Source organism: Dendropsophus ebraccatus, chromosome 3, assembly GCF_027789765.1.
Source record: "Dendropsophus ebraccatus isolate aDenEbr1 chromosome 3, aDenEbr1.pat, whole genome shotgun sequence".
In the NCBI taxonomy this organism is placed as follows: domain Eukaryota; kingdom Metazoa; phylum Chordata; class Amphibia; order Anura; family Hylidae; genus Dendropsophus; species Dendropsophus ebraccatus.
The window spans coordinates 55,442,166-55,459,345 of record NC_091456.1 but is presented as its reverse complement, the minus strand read 5'-3'; the positions used below and the strand labels follow the sequence as shown (position 1 = coordinate 55,459,345).

Sequence of the window (17,180 nt, the reverse complement as noted above, 5' to 3'; positions counted from 1 at the left end):
ATGTGTGACTAATCTGTAAGAATAATTTCAATAAATGTGGAATCGCCCTAAGGGTCTGTTCACATGTACAGACTCGCTGCGTAAAACACGCACAGAACTCGCGTCAAACTCGCATGAAAGTAGCTGCGTTTTTGTGGTGTTGAACTCGCCTGTGAAAATCATATCAAAATCAAAACTCGCATGTAAAGAGCGCACCAAACACGCAGTGAGAATACACATACATTGACTTGATAGCAATCAGCATCGCTGTGGATTTATGTGTGAGAAACTCGCAGCGATAAATACACAGTGATACGGTACGTGTGAACAGACCCTAATGGGGCGTACTCAGTCCTAGTGCCTATGGCAGTGTTGTCTGCAAATACAGCCCTGCAGGTTGTATGAAATTTATAGCACTATCCTTTGTGAATCCCTCATAAGCTTATAGCCTGAGCTATGACAAGTGAGTATGTATGGGAAGAATGTGTAATATTTCCTCTAGTGTGTTTTTGTTATGTATATTACTGCGCAGTATACATTGTCTTTAGCATGTCTTTAAATTGTCCAGACTCGACACATTTTGTGTTTATCCCTTATGTTTCACTGGCTACGAGTATCAGTTTTATTGCCTCTTTGTAATTCCTTGTGTGCAGTCTCCTAGCTGCATGCTAGATAAGCTATAGATACTTGAGCCGTTAACTCATTGGATGGTGTCAAATGCCGGGCGGATGTGCTCATTAATGTGTCACTGTCAGGTTTCAAGGCTGACTTGGCAACCTCTGCAGTTTTTCAATGGTCTACTGATCTAGCTGTAAAGACTTGGAAAAAAAAATGCAAATTATGAATGGAAATTTTGGCTGTGCTTTTCATTGCAACAAAAACTTTAGAGGACTGGCCTTATTACCATACTGCTGAGCTGAACATTTTGGCCTCCAGCCACCCACCTAGTGCAGATTTGTAGTTCCTCTTGCAGTTTTACGTTCACTTGCGTCCCCTTCATAGGTGTTTATTTAGAGACTATGCAGTTGGTATACATAATTTAATATATCAAATGTTAATACATTCAATCTGTAGAAAAAAACGCTATGCTTAATGAAATGCTCTTATATTTTTTTTTTCCCCCTTCCTTTCTCTGCAGGCTGAAATTGTCAAGAGACTGAATGCTATCTGCGCACAAGTCATTCCTTTTTTGTCCCAAGAGGTAAGTGAGCTTCATTTGTAGTCACCTAGCTAAGTAATGTCATTTAAATGACATGTGAGTTATAAAAAAAAAAATCCTCTAAGTATTTTCTCCTACCTCGTATCTTGTGGTGCTTGTATTTCATTTTCTCGCCGCTCCACACATTTCTACCCCAGCGTCTTATTAAAATTCAGAGCAATATAATTTAAATGCACTTATATAGTGGAAAATGTTATAATGTGCTAAGCGTAATGCAGCTGTTTTCTTGTCATGTACGCGCAGTGTTGCTCAGAATTATGACTGTTTGTCAGAATGGCATCTAATAGACTAGATTGAAAAATTGCCAGAATAGGTAGAGAATCGTTCCCCTCTCTTGATGATAGGCATTAAATGCTGGCAGAAGCGAGGTTAGGCATATCAAATGCAAGCGCTGCTGAAAGTAAACAGAATGAATGGCGTCTTGGCTAACCATTTCTTGGAAAATGCAAAGTTGTCACCAAGTAGAAATTCTTTTTAAAGCAATGATTTCCTTAATCCCCTGTGGTATTAAAGGGAGACAGAGTTCACCTTGTTCTTTTGGCTTGCTTCAGAAAGTACACTGTAAGTGGTTAGTGTATGAAGCTGTTGTAAGTCCTCACTTGCACTTTCTGGTTTAGGCTCTATTCACACCAGTCATGGTTTTTTATTTGAATAGATCCATGACGACTATGGTGAAAAGGGCAATAGAAATAGTGGCAGAACAGAACTTAAAATGGGGTTAAACCTAAAACTTCAGTTGCCTTTAAAGAGAACCAGTTGGCTGCACACACCTCAGAGCCGTCTCTCCAGTGGTGTCAGGAGTTCCGGGCTCAGTAGGCTTTATGTTGGGTAAAATGCTTTTTAATTCAGTGCACTAAGCAGGGAAAGAGATGTGAGCTAGCCATCTGAGCTGTGACTAGTCACTGCTCCCTGTCCTGTCTACATACTTTGTGGGGTTATTGACAGGCAATCAGGTCAGTAAGTGGCCACTTACTGACCACCTTGCCTGTCAATCACCCACCCCGCAAAGCGTGCTGACAGGACAGAGAGCTGTGACTAGCTCACGACTTTCCCTGCCTTCTGCGGGGGATTAAAAAGCATTTTACCCAACATGTAGCCTACGGAGCTCGGAACCCCTGACACCACCGGAGAGTCGACTGTGCTAACTGGTTCCCTTTAAGGTGCGCTCACATTTACTACATCCACAGCGGATTTTACCCTAAGTTCCGCAGTGAAATCCACTGCAGTATGAGATACAGTTATGCCCTATGGCTTATTCATTACCTGCCCACGCTCCGGCTTGCTGCTTCCACTCTTAGGTCACTGACGGCGCTCAGCCAATCGGTGCATTGTGGCTGAGCACCATCAGTGACCAGGGAGACAGAGAAGCAAGCCGGAGCGTGGGCAGGTAATGTATGAGCTTGTTCAACCAGCAGCAAACTATTAGTTAAGGCAGTTGGGCTACAATTCAGAGGCCACAGGAGATAAGGGCCTTATTACACAGAGAGATTTCTCTGACAGATCATTGAAGCCAAAGCCAGGAACAGACTATAACCAGAGAACAGGTCATACAGGAAAGACTGAGATTTCTCCTCTTTTCAAATACGTTCCTGGCTTTGGTCTTAAAGCTGTCATCTAAATGTGTGTGTGTAATAGGGTCTTAACTGTACTACATACGCTGTAAAACTTTCAGCGTGTAAATCCGCTGTGGATGCGGTACATGTGAATGCACGCTAAAGAGGGTTTTCCAGGAATGTACGTTGATTGCCTCTGCTTAGGATTGACCATCAATGTATGATTCCTGTGGATCAGACTCCTCAAATCCCAGCCAGTTCTATGAGGGCGATAGCCTGTTCACTGCTAATGGAGACTCACTGATGCAATCGTATATGTAGTTGTAAAACTACAACTCTGCATCATTCAAGCTCTCTGAAATCAAAAGCTTGGCCTTTGGTGGATATTCCGAGAAAATTCCTTTTTATTTAAAGAGGACATGTGACCTCTCCTGACTTGTCTGTTTTAATCAATTCCCCATGGAATAATAATTCTGGAACATCTTGTATAGCTCTGTATTGTGCCAGTACTCTGGTATTCTTACTAGAAATGTGTGACTAAATAGCCAACTGGGTGTTACCAGTGCAGGGGGGTATCCCCACATTGTCTGCTTCTTTCAGCTTTGATTGAGTAGTGTCATAGTGTAGGGACAGTATCATTGTCGTTGTTGGATGAGTCACTGTCTATTATAGTTGAGCAAATCTTCATTAAGATTGGCTACACCTGAATCCAATGAATTGGTCATCGATTGGTTTAGTCTTATAAAAGCTGTTCTGCTTCCCTAGCGAAGTCTGGTATGACACACACTCCAGAGTCTCATTCCACACTAATCCGAGGAATCTGAACACTTGGGAAGCAGAATGACTTTTACCATATTCTATGGATTGGCATTCAGTTTGTTGGTTTCAGGTTCAGCAAATCTTGCTGTAGATTCCCTTAACTTTGTTGTTCACATGTTTTACTGCCCCACTGACTGTATGGTTATCTGGGGAATGGTAGCTCTGTGAGGACCAAGCATGGCAAACTGGCCTGTCCTATATAACTATGTCTTTTATGTATCATTGATTGTTGAGCTATGTGTTTGTTCCTTGTCTTTTTCTCTCATTGAACAGATTGTACCATCAGTCTCCTAATTGGCCCATGCTGACTTTAATTCCGCCTCATTAACCAATACTTCAATCCTGTTGCTTCCAACTCTGATATGCTTGCAAAAAGAAAAAGTACCTAATTAAAATGACAGCAAATGTTATTTTATTAGATTTTTTTTTCTTAACTCATTAGTTATTGATGTGTTTTTTTTGTTTGCCTTTTTAAAGAGGTATTCCACCCAATAGTTAAAAAAATGAAATGCCCCTAAACTTGCCCCTGATCTTATTCACCAAATCCCTATTAGTATTTTGAGCCATCTCCCTTCTTTCTAGCTGTCTTGTTCCTGAGTTACAAGTTTTTCTAAAAGCCAGTCTATATCCAAGATGGTGCTAGCTGGGAAACTAAATTTCCCAGCATGCATTGCACCTCAGAGCTAACTGCCAAGTATCCACCTCCTCTTGTAGTACGGTGGCTGCCCATTGCTGTCTCAATGCGCTTCTGTTTTATACTGCAAGCAATTATCCATCCATCTACATAGACGGAAAGAGATGAAACAACTGTGTTTCCTTTCCCCTATCCTGCTTAGGAGTTTGTCACTTTTCTGTTGTTTCTCCACCCGTTGGCCAGGTGCTCACTGGTTGGTGTGGCGTCAGTGGTGAACGAGTTACAGATGAGGTGTTCTAGCTTGCCTGGCAATAGAAGAGAGATCATGTGACTTTGGTCTCAAAAGGGAGGGGGAGGACAAAGGAGCCAAGACGGTGGTCCAAGAAGTGAGGATTTTCTGCATCTTCAGGGTGTTAGTCAGGATGTGCTGCAAACAAACAAATAATGTTTAAAGAACCCTATTACATACAAGCTTACATTATGGGTGGGGATTTAACAGGTGTTAATCTTTAAGTGGAGAACCCCTTTAAGATGGCAAGACAACCCCATATCTTGAGTAGTTACTATGTGAAACCAAAGCCTTCCAGTTTCTGTTCATTACAAGTTTTTATGGAGGCTTACAGCATATGTCACTATATTACTAAACCCACATGTGTATATTTCTTGCCAGCCATATAGAAAATCCCCACTCTACTGATGTATTCCCTTTGTAAAAAAAAAATTCTTTTGAAGTTTGCCCTGCAGATCTGTCTTAAAAGGCTGAGTGCAATAATAGAACATACAATGGTAATACATTATAGGAGCAATTAAAGCATTTACACTCTTCCCTGCTGATCTGTGGTAAACCACTTCTAGCTCTGCTATTTGATGAGGTCATGAAGGAAATTGCCCATGCAGGGACATATATACTCAGCATAGTGCTCTGGATATGAGCAGCAGGAGGTTGTTTACTTTGGGTACTAGTTAGAGGAAAGGTTGAGGTTAATGTTGATTAAAGTTCTCTAATTATTTCCTTATGGCAGGATCTTTCCCCCACACCTTGTTAACTTGTGCACTATCTGCAATGAAAGCATAAACCAACAAGCAGTCACTAGTGTGTTTGTATATTGTGGGGAGGAATTTCAAGAAGTAAACACAAGGAAGTGCTGCGGAGGCACATACAGGAGCTCTACTGTCTTCCTCCTGACATAGAGACTTTCTAAAAGCTGGCTGCTAGAAAACTGCCCATTGATCTACCCTGCTGCTAATAGAAGTTAAAAGGTATACAGTAAAAAGTCATAGTGAAATGTTCTAAATGGTTTCTTTTTCTCTTCGCAGCACCAGCAACAAGTGGTCCAAGCCGTGGAACGTGCCAAACAAGTGACAATGGCGGAGCTGAACGCAATCATTGGGGTATGTTGTCTTTTCATCACCCATTGTTAAACTACTGTTTTTTTTTTTTGTTTTTTTTTTATTTGTTTTTATTATTTGTATAATTGTTTATTGTCAAAACATGTCGCCTTGGAAACATTGTTTTCTATGTATAGAGTCTTTGACTTGCTAAGGGATGGTGGAATACAATGGTGCATTAAAGGAGTTGTCAAGCTGGTTTCAGAATGTTGTATAGATTTGTAATTAACTTCTAGTTAAAAACCTCAAGTCTTCCCATATTTATCAGCTGCTGTATGTCTTGCAGGAAATGGAGTTTCCTTTTTCAGTCTGACACAGTGCTCTCTGCTGCCACCTCTGTCTGAGAAAGGAATGGTCCGCAGCAGTAGCAAATTCCCGTAGAAAACCTCTCCTGCTCTTGACAGTTCATGTCTCGGACAGAGGTGGCAGCAGAGAGCACTGTTAGACTGAAAATAATACACCACTTCCTGCAGGACATACAGCAGCTGATAAGTACTGGAAGGCTTGAGATATTTTAACTAGAATTAAACTACAAATCCTATATAATTTTCTGAAACCAGTTGATTTGAAAGAAAGTTTTTCACTGGAGTACTCCTTTAAAGGTTCTTCCCCGAAGTAACTAATCTGTGTGTAAAATAATGTTAATAAATGCATTCTGGATAATCTAGTTGGTGACATTATAAACTGGTACGAACCCAGTGAACTAAAAACAAGAGAAATATGAATGGACTTATTCATTTGCCTCCCCCGCCACCTACCCTCTCTCTTTACTTAAAGACAAAAAGGAGAAAATGAAAAGTAAATTCCCCCATATGTTAGCTCTCTTAATGGCAGCTGCCTTCACATGTTCCGTCAGACTTTGGATCTGGCCGGTAATTTTGTTTACATTTCCTCTAAAAAAGGCGGCGAAACAATGAAATATTGTCTGTTTCGCATCACAATGCGGAGGTGAGAAATCATAGTTTAATAACACATTATTCCCATCTCTAATTATACAGCTGGTGCAATCCGCTAAGTTATTCTAATGAAGGCACTACAACTGTACTTTTCTTCTTCGCCCCCTCCCAAATGCTTTTTCTTTTGTGTATAGATTATACATAAAAGTCTTTTCCTCTTTTATTCAGTGTATCAAACACACTTTGAAATGCTAATTATTCCATTTACTTTCATTAAAATTCAAATTGCTGAGTGAAGATGTGGATAAGGGTCGCCGAATAATCAATCTGAAGTGAAGATATTGCCTCAATTATGCCTCTGTCTTTTAACAAGGAAATCAGCACTCTCTGATCCTTGCTGACGGAGGTAGAGTGCAATGTTCTGATTGTGGCCTGCATTTAATGGGCTATTTCTTATTCTGTTTTGTGCCCCTTTGACCGCAGGAGAATACTGGTAGTCAATTAAGGGTTATAAATGGAGAAAAAGTAACCTTTTATTTCCTGTGAAGTTCCCCAATAAAAAAGACAAATCTGGGAAGCTGTGTTCAGCCATGAATAACATTTGCTGCAAGCTCTTCAAGCACAAGTAGGAGGTGAAAAGGCCATTTCCCCCCCTTCCTTCCCAGACGCTGGAATTATTTGAATAAAATATCAAATGTGTACTATCATACAAACTGTGAAATTCCTTTAATCTAGTGCCGTCTGTTTAACATATTAGCTAGATGGTAAATTATTTGTTTTAATACAGACACTTCTTTTGGTCTTGAAAGGAAAAAAAATAACCTAATCGCACAATCTTGAAGACTATCTTCACTTAACTCTAGATTTATTTTATTGTGTATCTTTTCAATAGGTTTTGATTTTAACATTTTTATGGTTATAGTCCCAGAACTTTTACCTAGACCAAGCATCTCCATAGTAACAGACTACAAACATTGTGTAGTCAGATTCTGCAGTTAATAGATTAGCAAAGGCATATATGTAAGACCCTGAATGTGGGGAGACTACATAGTTGTTTTGTAGTCTGTTACCATGGATACTCATGGCCGTCTTCATTCCAAAAAAGGTTATAAGGATGATCTGGATGATCACTTTTAATTTTTAAATGTGCTCATAGTGGTGTGGGGAGGGATAAAAGCTCTTGCCATTAGTTTCCCCACCAGCATCGTTCTGATGCTGCTCGCTTCAATTTGTCATTTGGAAAGGCTCTATCCATGTTTTCCCAGACTCCCCTAGGGCTGCATCCAACTTCTTCAGCCTTTGGTATTCAAATGACAAACAATCGGACTCAAGCATTGTCAAGTTGCGCTAGCCTCTAGTTACATTACTTTTAAAGGGGTTATCCAGCGCTACAAAAACATGGCCATTTTCCCCCTACTGTTGTCTCCAGATTGGGTGGGGTTTTGAAACTCGGTTCCATTGAAGTAAATGGAGCTTAATTGCAAATGGCACCTGGACTGGAGACAACAGTAGAGGAAAAAGTGGCCACGTTTTTGTAGCACTGGATAACCCCTTTAACTTATTTTTTTCTCTTTTGGATAACCCTAGTTCATAGGATGCCACCATACTATTTTTGATATGTATATAATTTATTTTTTTTATGGCAGACAAGGGTCATTAATATGCTCGAGTACCCCCTTGCTTTAAACTCCTGATTCTGAGCCGGTTTCATTTCTATGCATTTCTTCTCCTTCCTCTTCAGTCTGCAATTGGAACAGATTGCATGTTCTGCACTGTTGATTTTCATACTGCAGATCTTAAACAACAATTTGTTTGCAGGCGGTGAACAGTCTAAAAACAGAATGTTTTTCCTGAAACCTGTAAAGGTTCTGTTGTAATAAACAGTACTGCTTGAATATTGTCATACAAATGTCGGCGAGATATGGGAAAGAAAAACTTGCTAAAAATGGGGCTTGTCTGCCGTGTAGCCTTTTCTCTCCTCATACGTTTTTGTATTGAAGAATGCTTAAAGGAGACCTGTCACCCGACCCCCAGCTAGATCCCCTTATAGTTACCGCATGTCGCCGAGTCCTGCTGCCAGAGCCGGTCCCGGGCGCGGGGGGTGACAGGTCCTCTTTAAAGGTTGAAGATTCCTTCCTTGATTTTATGATTATTTTTTTTTTTTTTAAATGTTTAGACTTCTTAAAATGATTAAAGAAGTGGTTGTGGGACCAAAGGGGTAATTTTTTCGCTTAAGGAAAATGTGACAAAGATGTAAAGAGAGTTAGGGTGTCATCCTGAAGGTGGTGGTGGCGAACATAGCTTTCCTTTAAAGCATACCTATTATTTAACCCTTTCCTGCACGAGGACGTAGGTCCTCGCGCGGGTGCGGGCGTTCACAGCGGGGTCGTGCGGCGACCCCACTCTGAACCGCGGCGGTCCCGGGTGCCGCTTGTACAAACATGACAGCTGCATCCGATTACCGGATACAGCCGTTCCCTGGTGTTTAGTGGCGGAGATCGCTCCTCCGGGACAATGTCCCGGAGAAGCGAACTCTCTGTCTGATGCCGGCCGGGGACTCGTCCAAGATGGCGCCGTCCCCGGCTCGGCACTCGTTTGTATTCGGCTGCAGCAGCCGAAAGCAAACTAGTGCCGATCTCATTGATCTTTGCTGTATATCTATACAGCAAAGATCTCAATGAGAGATCAAAGAATATATACTAGAAGTCCCCTAGGGGGGCTTCTAGTATAGGTGTAAAAAAAAAAAAAAAAGTATTGTTAGAAGTAAAAATCCCCCTCCCCTAATAAAAGTCTGAATCACCCCCCTTTTCCCAGGTTATAAATTAAAAGTAAATAAATAATTCCTGATCTCGTACGGTAAACGGCGTCAGCGCAAAAAAATCCCAAAGTGCAAAATTGCGCATTTTTGGTCGCATCAAATCCAGAAAAAATTTAATAAGCGATCAAAAAGTCGTATATGCGCAATCAAGGTACCGATAGAAAGAACAACACATGGCGCAAAAACTGACACCTCACACAGCCCCATAGACCAAAGGAAAAAAGCGCTGTAAGCCTGGGAATGGAGCGGTTTTAAGGAACGTATATTTGTTAACAATGGTTTGAATTTTTTACAGGCCATGAGATACAATATGTTTTATACATGTTATATATCGTTTTAATCGTAACGACTTGAGGAACATGCATAACAAGTCAGTTTTACCCCAGGGCGAATGGCGTAAAAACACCTTCCCCCCAAATAAAAGAAATGCGTTTTTTTTTTTTTTTTTTCAATTTCACCACACTAAGGGCTCATGTGGGTCTGTAGGTGTAAAATGCAAGTGCTATGGCCTTTTAACCCCTTAAGGACAGAGCCTGAAATGGCCTTAATGACAGAGACAAATTTTATGAATATGACCAGTGTCACTTTAGTCATTAATAACTTCGGGATGCTTTTACCTATCCGGCTGATTCTGAGATTGTTTTCTCGTGACATATTGTACTTTACATTTCTGGTAAATTGGAGTCGATACTCATAACAAATCTTTATGAAAAAAACCCAAATAATGTGAAAAAATGTGAAAAAATTCATTTTTCCAACTTTGAAACTTCTTTGCGTATACAGAAAGTGGTTATACCACATAAATTATATATTAAATAGCATTAGCAACATGTCTACTTTATGTTGGCGGCATTTATTAAACTATCTTTCATTTTTTTTAGACGATAGGAAGCTTAAAACATTAGCAGCAAATTTCCAAATTTTCAGTAAAATTTCAAAATCAGATATTTTTAGGGACCTGTTCAGGTTTAAAGTGTATTTGAGGAGCCTGTATGTTAGAAAGCCCCACAAAGCACCCCATTTCAGAAACTGCACCCCCCAAACTCTGCAAAAGCATATCCAGAAAGTGTTTTAACCCTTTAGGGGAGTCACAGAAATAAAAGCTAAGTGTGTAAGGAATTTGAAAATTTTAATTTTCTGTGCAGAGATTTTATTGTAATCCAATATTTTTCATAATTATAAACCTATTACCAGAGAAATGCACCCCAATAATTATTGCCCCGTTTCTGCAGTTTATAGAAATACCCCATATGTGGCCGTATTGCGCTATTTGACGCAACCACAAGCCTCAGATATAAGGGAGCGCCTAGTGAATTTCAACGCCTCCGTTATATTTGGTCATTTTTGACTGTACCACTTCAGGTTGGCAGAGGCTCTGGGGTGCCAAAACCTAAAAAACACCCCTAAAGGGACACCATTTAGAAAACTACACCCCTCAAGGAATGTAACAAGGGGTGCGGTGAGCATCTGGACCCCACAGGTGCTTCACAGATTTTCTGAACAATATGGCGTGAAAAAAGAAAAATTTATTTTTTACACTAAAACGTTGTTCTAGCCTTCAATTTTTCATTTTCTTAAAGGGATAAGAGGCAAAAAAAGACAAAAAATGTGTAGCGCAGTTTCTCCCGAGTACAGAAATACCCCACATGTGGCGATAGAGTGCCAAGGGGGCGCAGGACGAGCCTCCAAAGGGAAGGAGCGCCAATTGGCTTTTGGAAGCCGAATTTTACTGAAAAGGATTTCAAGGGCCATGTCGCATTTACAGAGCTCTCGTGCTGCCAAGACACTGGAAACCCCCCACAAGTGATTCCATTCTGGAAACTACACCCCTCAAGGAATCTAACAAGGGGTGCAGTGAGCATATGGACCCCACTGGTGACGGGCACAAATGTGGAACAATGTGACGTGAAAGGGAAAATTTTCATTTTTTTCACTTTCATGGCACAAATGTGCCCATCATCAAGGGGTCCATATCCTCACTGCACCCCTTGTTAGATTCCTTGAGGGGTGCAGTTTCCAGAATGGGGTCACTTGTGGGGGGTTTCCAGTGTTTTGGCAGCACGAGGGCTCTGTAAATGCGACATGGCGTTCATCATCCATTCTAGCCAAATCCAACCTCCAAAATCCAAATGGTGCTCCTTCCCTTCGAAGGCTTGCCCTGCGCCCACATGGCGCTTTATGTCCACATGTGGGGTATTTACGGACTCGGGGGAAATTGCTCTACACATATTGTGTGTTTTTTTTCTCTTTTAACCCCTTGTGAAAATGATAAATTCAAGGCTAAACCAACATTATAGTGTAAAAAATGTAATATTTCATTTTCACGCCACATTGTTCCACATTTGTGCCCGTCACCAGTGGGGTCCATATGCTCACTACACCCCTTGTTACATTCCCTGAGGGGTGTAGTTTCCATAATGGGGTCACTTGTGGGGGGTTTCAACTGTCTTGGCAACACAGAGGCCTTTTGAATGCAACATGGCCCCTCAAAATCCATTCCATCCAAATCCAGCCTTCAAAAACGAAATGGTGCTCCTTCCCTTCGGAGGCTTGCCCTGCGCCCACATGGCGCTTTATGTCCACATGTGGGGTATTTACGGACTCGGGGGAAATTGCGCTACACATTTTGTTTTTTTTCTCCTCTTTTAACCCCTTGTGAAAATGATATATTCAAGGCTAAACCAACATTATAGTGTAAAAAATGTAATATTTCATTTTCACGCCACATTGTTCCACATTTGTGTCCGTCACCAGTGGGGTCCATATGCTCACTACACCCCTTGTTACATTCCTTGAGGGGTGCAGTTTCCATAATGGGGTCACTTGTGGGGGGTTTCCAGTGTCTTGGCAACACAGGGGCCTTTTGAATGCAACATGGCCCCTCGAAATCCATTCCATCCAAATCCAGCCTTCAAAAACCAAATGGCGCTTCTTCCCTTCGGAGGCTTACCCTGCACCCGCATGGCGCTTTATGTCCACATGTGGGGTATTTCCGTACTCAGGGGAAATTGCTCTACACATTAAATGTTTTTTTTATCTTTTAACCCCTTGTGAAAATGAAAAAACATGACAAGATTAATGATTTAGAGTAAAAATTTTACAAAAATTACACTAAATGTTGGTCTAGCCTTGATTTTTTTTCCATTTCCACAAGGGGTTAAAAAAGAAAATGAACACAAAACGTGTAGGGTAGTGTCCCCTGAGTACGAAAATACCCCACATGTGGGCATAATGTGCCATATGGGCACAGGGCAAGTCACCAAAGGGACAGAGCGCCATTTAGAGGCTGGAATGGAGGATGGAGGCCATGTCGCAATTACAAAGCTCCTGTGCTGCCAGGACAGTAGAAACCCCCGACAAGTGACCCCATTCTGGAAACTACACCCCATAAGGAATCTAACAAGGGGTGCAGTGAGCATATGGACCCCACTGGTGACGGGCACTTACGTAGAACATGTGCCGAGAAAATAAAAAATACAATTTTTTTCATTTTCACGTCCCAAATGTGGCCGTCACCAGGGGGCCATATCCCCGCTGCCCCCCTTCTTAGATTCCTTATGGGGTGTAGTTTCCAGAATGGGGTCACTTGTGGGGGGTTTCTACTGTCCTGGCCGCACAGAGGCTTTGTAATTGCATCATGGCATCCTCTAATGGGAATGGCAGCCATACCTACTTAGCTGGGGAAAAGGGACAATTCTAATTTATTTGGGGGGATTAGGCCAATTATTAGTTTATAAGGTTGGAAATGACAGGTGTCCATCAAACTCAACCTGTGTTGATCCAGAGGAAGGCAAAAAAAAAACCCTCGTAAGGCAGACGACAGTAGCCTCATCACAGGGGAAAATTCCTTCCCGACTCCATATTGGCGATCAGAATAATCCCTGGATCAACGTGACCCCTGAAATAGGAATAAGGGACAGAATTTAGATAATGTAGAACCCCAGTGACGTGTGGTACGCCTTGGAGCGATCCAGTATGCAGAGGCCGGGGGGATCAGGACAGGTGTCACACGGGAAAATGGTGTCCTTCCTGATCCCCCTGTTACGCCACACTCTGCACTTCTTCTGGGGTCTCCTGTTCTCCAGTGTGGGGGACGTCACCTGGAAAATGTTGTCCTGGTGTGATACGGGGTCCTTCATATCCAGAAGCACTGGGTCCGCTCCATGGCTGCTAAATATTAGGGCCCTATTACTACTTCTGATATGTTCGGATCGTGCCGCAAGCTACAGTAGCTCAGGCAGCGAGGGACCGGAAGAGGGGGTGCTGGTATAAAAGTTATCCCTTTACAGGTGGTAACCTTTATCCAGCAGTGGGAAGATCAGTTCCCGGACGATCTTCCCACTAACTCTGAGGATGGGGGGGGAGGGGGCATCTGGGGGCTGGATTCGGGTGTCCCTTCCTACATACACTCTAAGGGTACGTGCACACTGCGGAATCGCGACAGATAACCCTTCGTGCATTCCACAGCTGGCACCCACCGGCGGACTGATGCAGGCGCACGTCTCCGTCCGTGTCGTAGACTCCATTCTATGCACGGGCGGATTCCGCTCTCCGTCCAACGTATTCATTCTTTGGATGGACGATGGAATCCGCCCGTGCATAGAATGGAGTCTATGACACGGGTAGAGACATGCGCCCGCATCAGTCCGCCGGCGGGTGCCAGCTGCGGAATGCACAAAGGGTTATCCTTTGCCATTCCGCAGTGTGCACGTACCCTAAATCTGTAAGTGTACCCTGAGGTACTCTCACAGAGATTGTAGAATTTCACTCCATACCGTCATCTCTTATTGGGACGGTACTGGCGGAAAAGACGTGTCTGGGGGGCAGCGTACGCTACGCTACCCCCCAGACATGTCATTGGAGGATGAGGATGAATGGAGGAAAGAACGATCCCCCCCATTCATCCTCACTGGCTGTTTCGGTGTCGGAGGCAATAATAACGTATCCCTCTGACGCCGAAAACACCCTGGGGGCCATCTTTATACGGGGATTGGTATATGGGGTATGTAGTGGTGTAGTGTCAAACTTTATTCAATGTAGTGTGGTGTAATGTAGTGTTTTTTACGTGTTTTTTTACAGTAAGTATAAAAAAAAAAACCTACGCCAACAAAGGAGTTGGTGATATATTCTACTGCCACGGTCTGCACTTATAAGCAGACCGTGGCAGTAGAATATAGAAAAAAAACACCCTACGCCAAAAAGGAGGAGTTGCTGATTAGCAGCGCACTTTCGTGCGATGCTGATCAACACTCAGCGGCGATAGGGTGCGGAAAATAGAAAAAAAAAAATTTGAAAAAAATAAAAATAAAAATTTCTACATTCTGAACATCCCTATAGTGGCTGATACGTGTATTACACATTATCAGCCGCTAGAGGGCAGCAGAGCGCAAAATACGGAAACAGCCGACGCTGGAGCCGAAAATAGCCGAGAGAAGCCGAACGTGACGTCACGGAAGAAGCCGAAGACCCGAACGAAGACGAGGATGCCGCGAACCCGGAAGACGCCGATCAGGAGCCCGGGACAGGTGAGTAATATACAAATACCTGCTCTGGACCCCTCGGCTGCCTAGCTGAGGGGTCCAGGGCAGGTATTTACTATTTTGTGGGACTCTGATCGCCGTGCCACCGGCCCGATCGCTGTGAACGGCCGGCCGGCCGTTCACGGCGATCGGGCCGGTGGCACGGCGATCACCATTACTTTTTACAGTAATGGCGGTCGGTGCCGTCCTCGGACAGCACCGACCGCCATTTTTTTCCGGGTCATCGGGTCGCCGATGACCCGGAAAGGTTCCGATCGCCGCTATTGGCTGATCTGAATTGATCAGCCTATAGCGGCGATCGTAAGCACGGGGGGTGTTAACCACCCCCCGTGCCGTGAAGCTAAGATGGCCTGCTATGATTTATAGCAGGCCATCTTCCCCGACCGCTGTGTGTGAACACGCAGCGATCGGGGAAACATCGGGCGTAAATTTACGCCCTGATGCGCCAAGTACCAGGGCGCGAGGGCGTAAGTTTACGCCCGATGTCGTTAAGGGGTTAAGCACAAGGAGGAAAAAACGAAAACGCAAAAACGAAAATTAGCCTGGTCCCCAAGGGGTTAAACAAACTTCTGTCGTGTCATAGCTGTTAGTTACGGTGGGGGTCAGAGTGCCGACACCCCTGGCAATTGCTAGAGTGTAGGGGCAGACGGTCAGCAGTGTGCGCTCTGCCCCTATATCTCTGCTCTCATTGCTAATGTAGCAGTGGATGGAATAGTGGATTGCCTGAAATGCCATGGACTCCGTTATAATTCCGTCTACTGCCGTGAGAGCAGAGATGTAGGGGCAGAGTGTGCGATGTTGAGTCCATCTGCCTCTTTGTTCTAACGATTGGCAGGGGTCTTGGCACCCGGACCTCCACTGATAAAAAAAAACAAAAACCTCTGACATGTCGCTATGACATGTCAGAAGTTTAAAGGAGTTGGCCACTTTATAGTAAAATTGTTCAGTGTACAGTATTAGTTTCTGCACTCTATATACTGGCAGCAGCTCCCTGTGTACCTCATAGAATTAAAGACTCTCCTCCTCCAGGCTGAGCTGTCCTGCCCTGTTGTGATTATGTCCATAAGATGGCTGAGCATGAAGGAGCATGTGACCGTGCCCCACCCCCAATGTCCACCACTGACCCTGTGTATGCCTATGGAAGATTCTTGGGGAAGGGGCATAGTCACGTGCTCCTGCATGTTAGTCCATCTTATTGACAGAGTTACCACAGAGCCTGGAGGAGAGTCCTTAGCTCTGAGGTACACAGGGAGCTACTCTCATTAAGTACACTTATACTGTACACTGAGCAATTTTACTGTAAAGTGGCCAACCCCTTTAGACGATAGGTATTCTTGAAAGGAGGGGTTGGTCATTTGACAAGCAAAATTTTAAATTCTGTCATTTAACAGGTTGCATAGCCTGACCTTTCCTGCCACTGATCCGTATGTGCATATCTTCGATGGAGTAGGGACAGATAAGCTAAATTATGGATTTCAGACAGCCATTGTCTAAGCTCCTTGTTATTCATTGCTGGTCTGTGAAGGTTGTTGTTTTAGAGGACTAATAAATTGCAAATCGATCCCTGGCCTTGTCTGGGATTGAGTTGATGGGATGCAGATCCATCATTTGGCATTAATGATTTTTCAACTACAGCAACAGCCAACAGAAAAAAATTCAACATGGCGGATCAACTTGTTTTTCTGTTTGAAATAGCTAACCACAGTTAGCAGAGAATTATCTTCATTGTCGTTTTCAGAAATGCAAAATCTCTATTTTATGGTCAGCTATAGATGTTCAGGGACATTCACACATTCCGTGACTACAGCCTGTGCATGGAAGATGTTCTACGGAACGCAGATTGGAGCTCCCGGCATCATGATTCATGAGGAAGCTGGGAGCACCAGAATGGTTTAAATCTTTGACAGGAGTTCTGTGATTCTGTTCTATAGCATATCTTCCATGCACGCATTGTAATCCCTGAATGTGAAGATGCCTCCTCTGGTGTGCCCAGTGCCGTCTTGGCCAATATAAAGCATTTATGGCATATTCATCATCACCTTTTCTGAAAGGGGGGAGAAAAACATGTTTGATGCAAATGCCTTGAGCTCCCTGATATAAGAGGTGGAAGATCCCCTACAGTATGGTAGTCTCTTGGTTTTAAAGTATTGTGCATATTTAAATGCAGTCAGGGTTCCACCATACATTTTACCATCAGATTTCTCTTAAAATAGTTTTATTCCCCATTGGGCCAGCATATGCACTAGGCTTCCATCCTATTGTCCTGCCCACATGGAGGTGTAGCAGTTTGCCATTGTAAGGCACAGGGGAAGGGTGAGTAGGGACACATCTCT

The 17,180-nt window shown here is 43.2% G+C and overlaps 1 protein-coding gene across 2 annotated transcripts in view; it reads left to right on the top strand.

Moving 5' to 3' along the window:
• LOC138785645 (transducin-like enhancer protein 4) overlaps nucleotides 1-17,180 on the top strand; it is a 112,456-nt gene that overhangs the window by 23,929 nt on the left and 71,347 nt on the right. For both annotated transcript variants that reach the window (XM_069961804.1, XM_069961805.1), the window contains exons 5-6: nucleotides 1,118-1,180; nucleotides 5,522-5,596. In XM_069961804.1, the coding sequence (XP_069817905.1) occupies nucleotides 1,118-1,180; nucleotides 5,522-5,596 (138 nt within the window). The remainder of the gene's footprint in view (nucleotides 1-1,117; nucleotides 1,181-5,521; nucleotides 5,597-17,180) is intronic.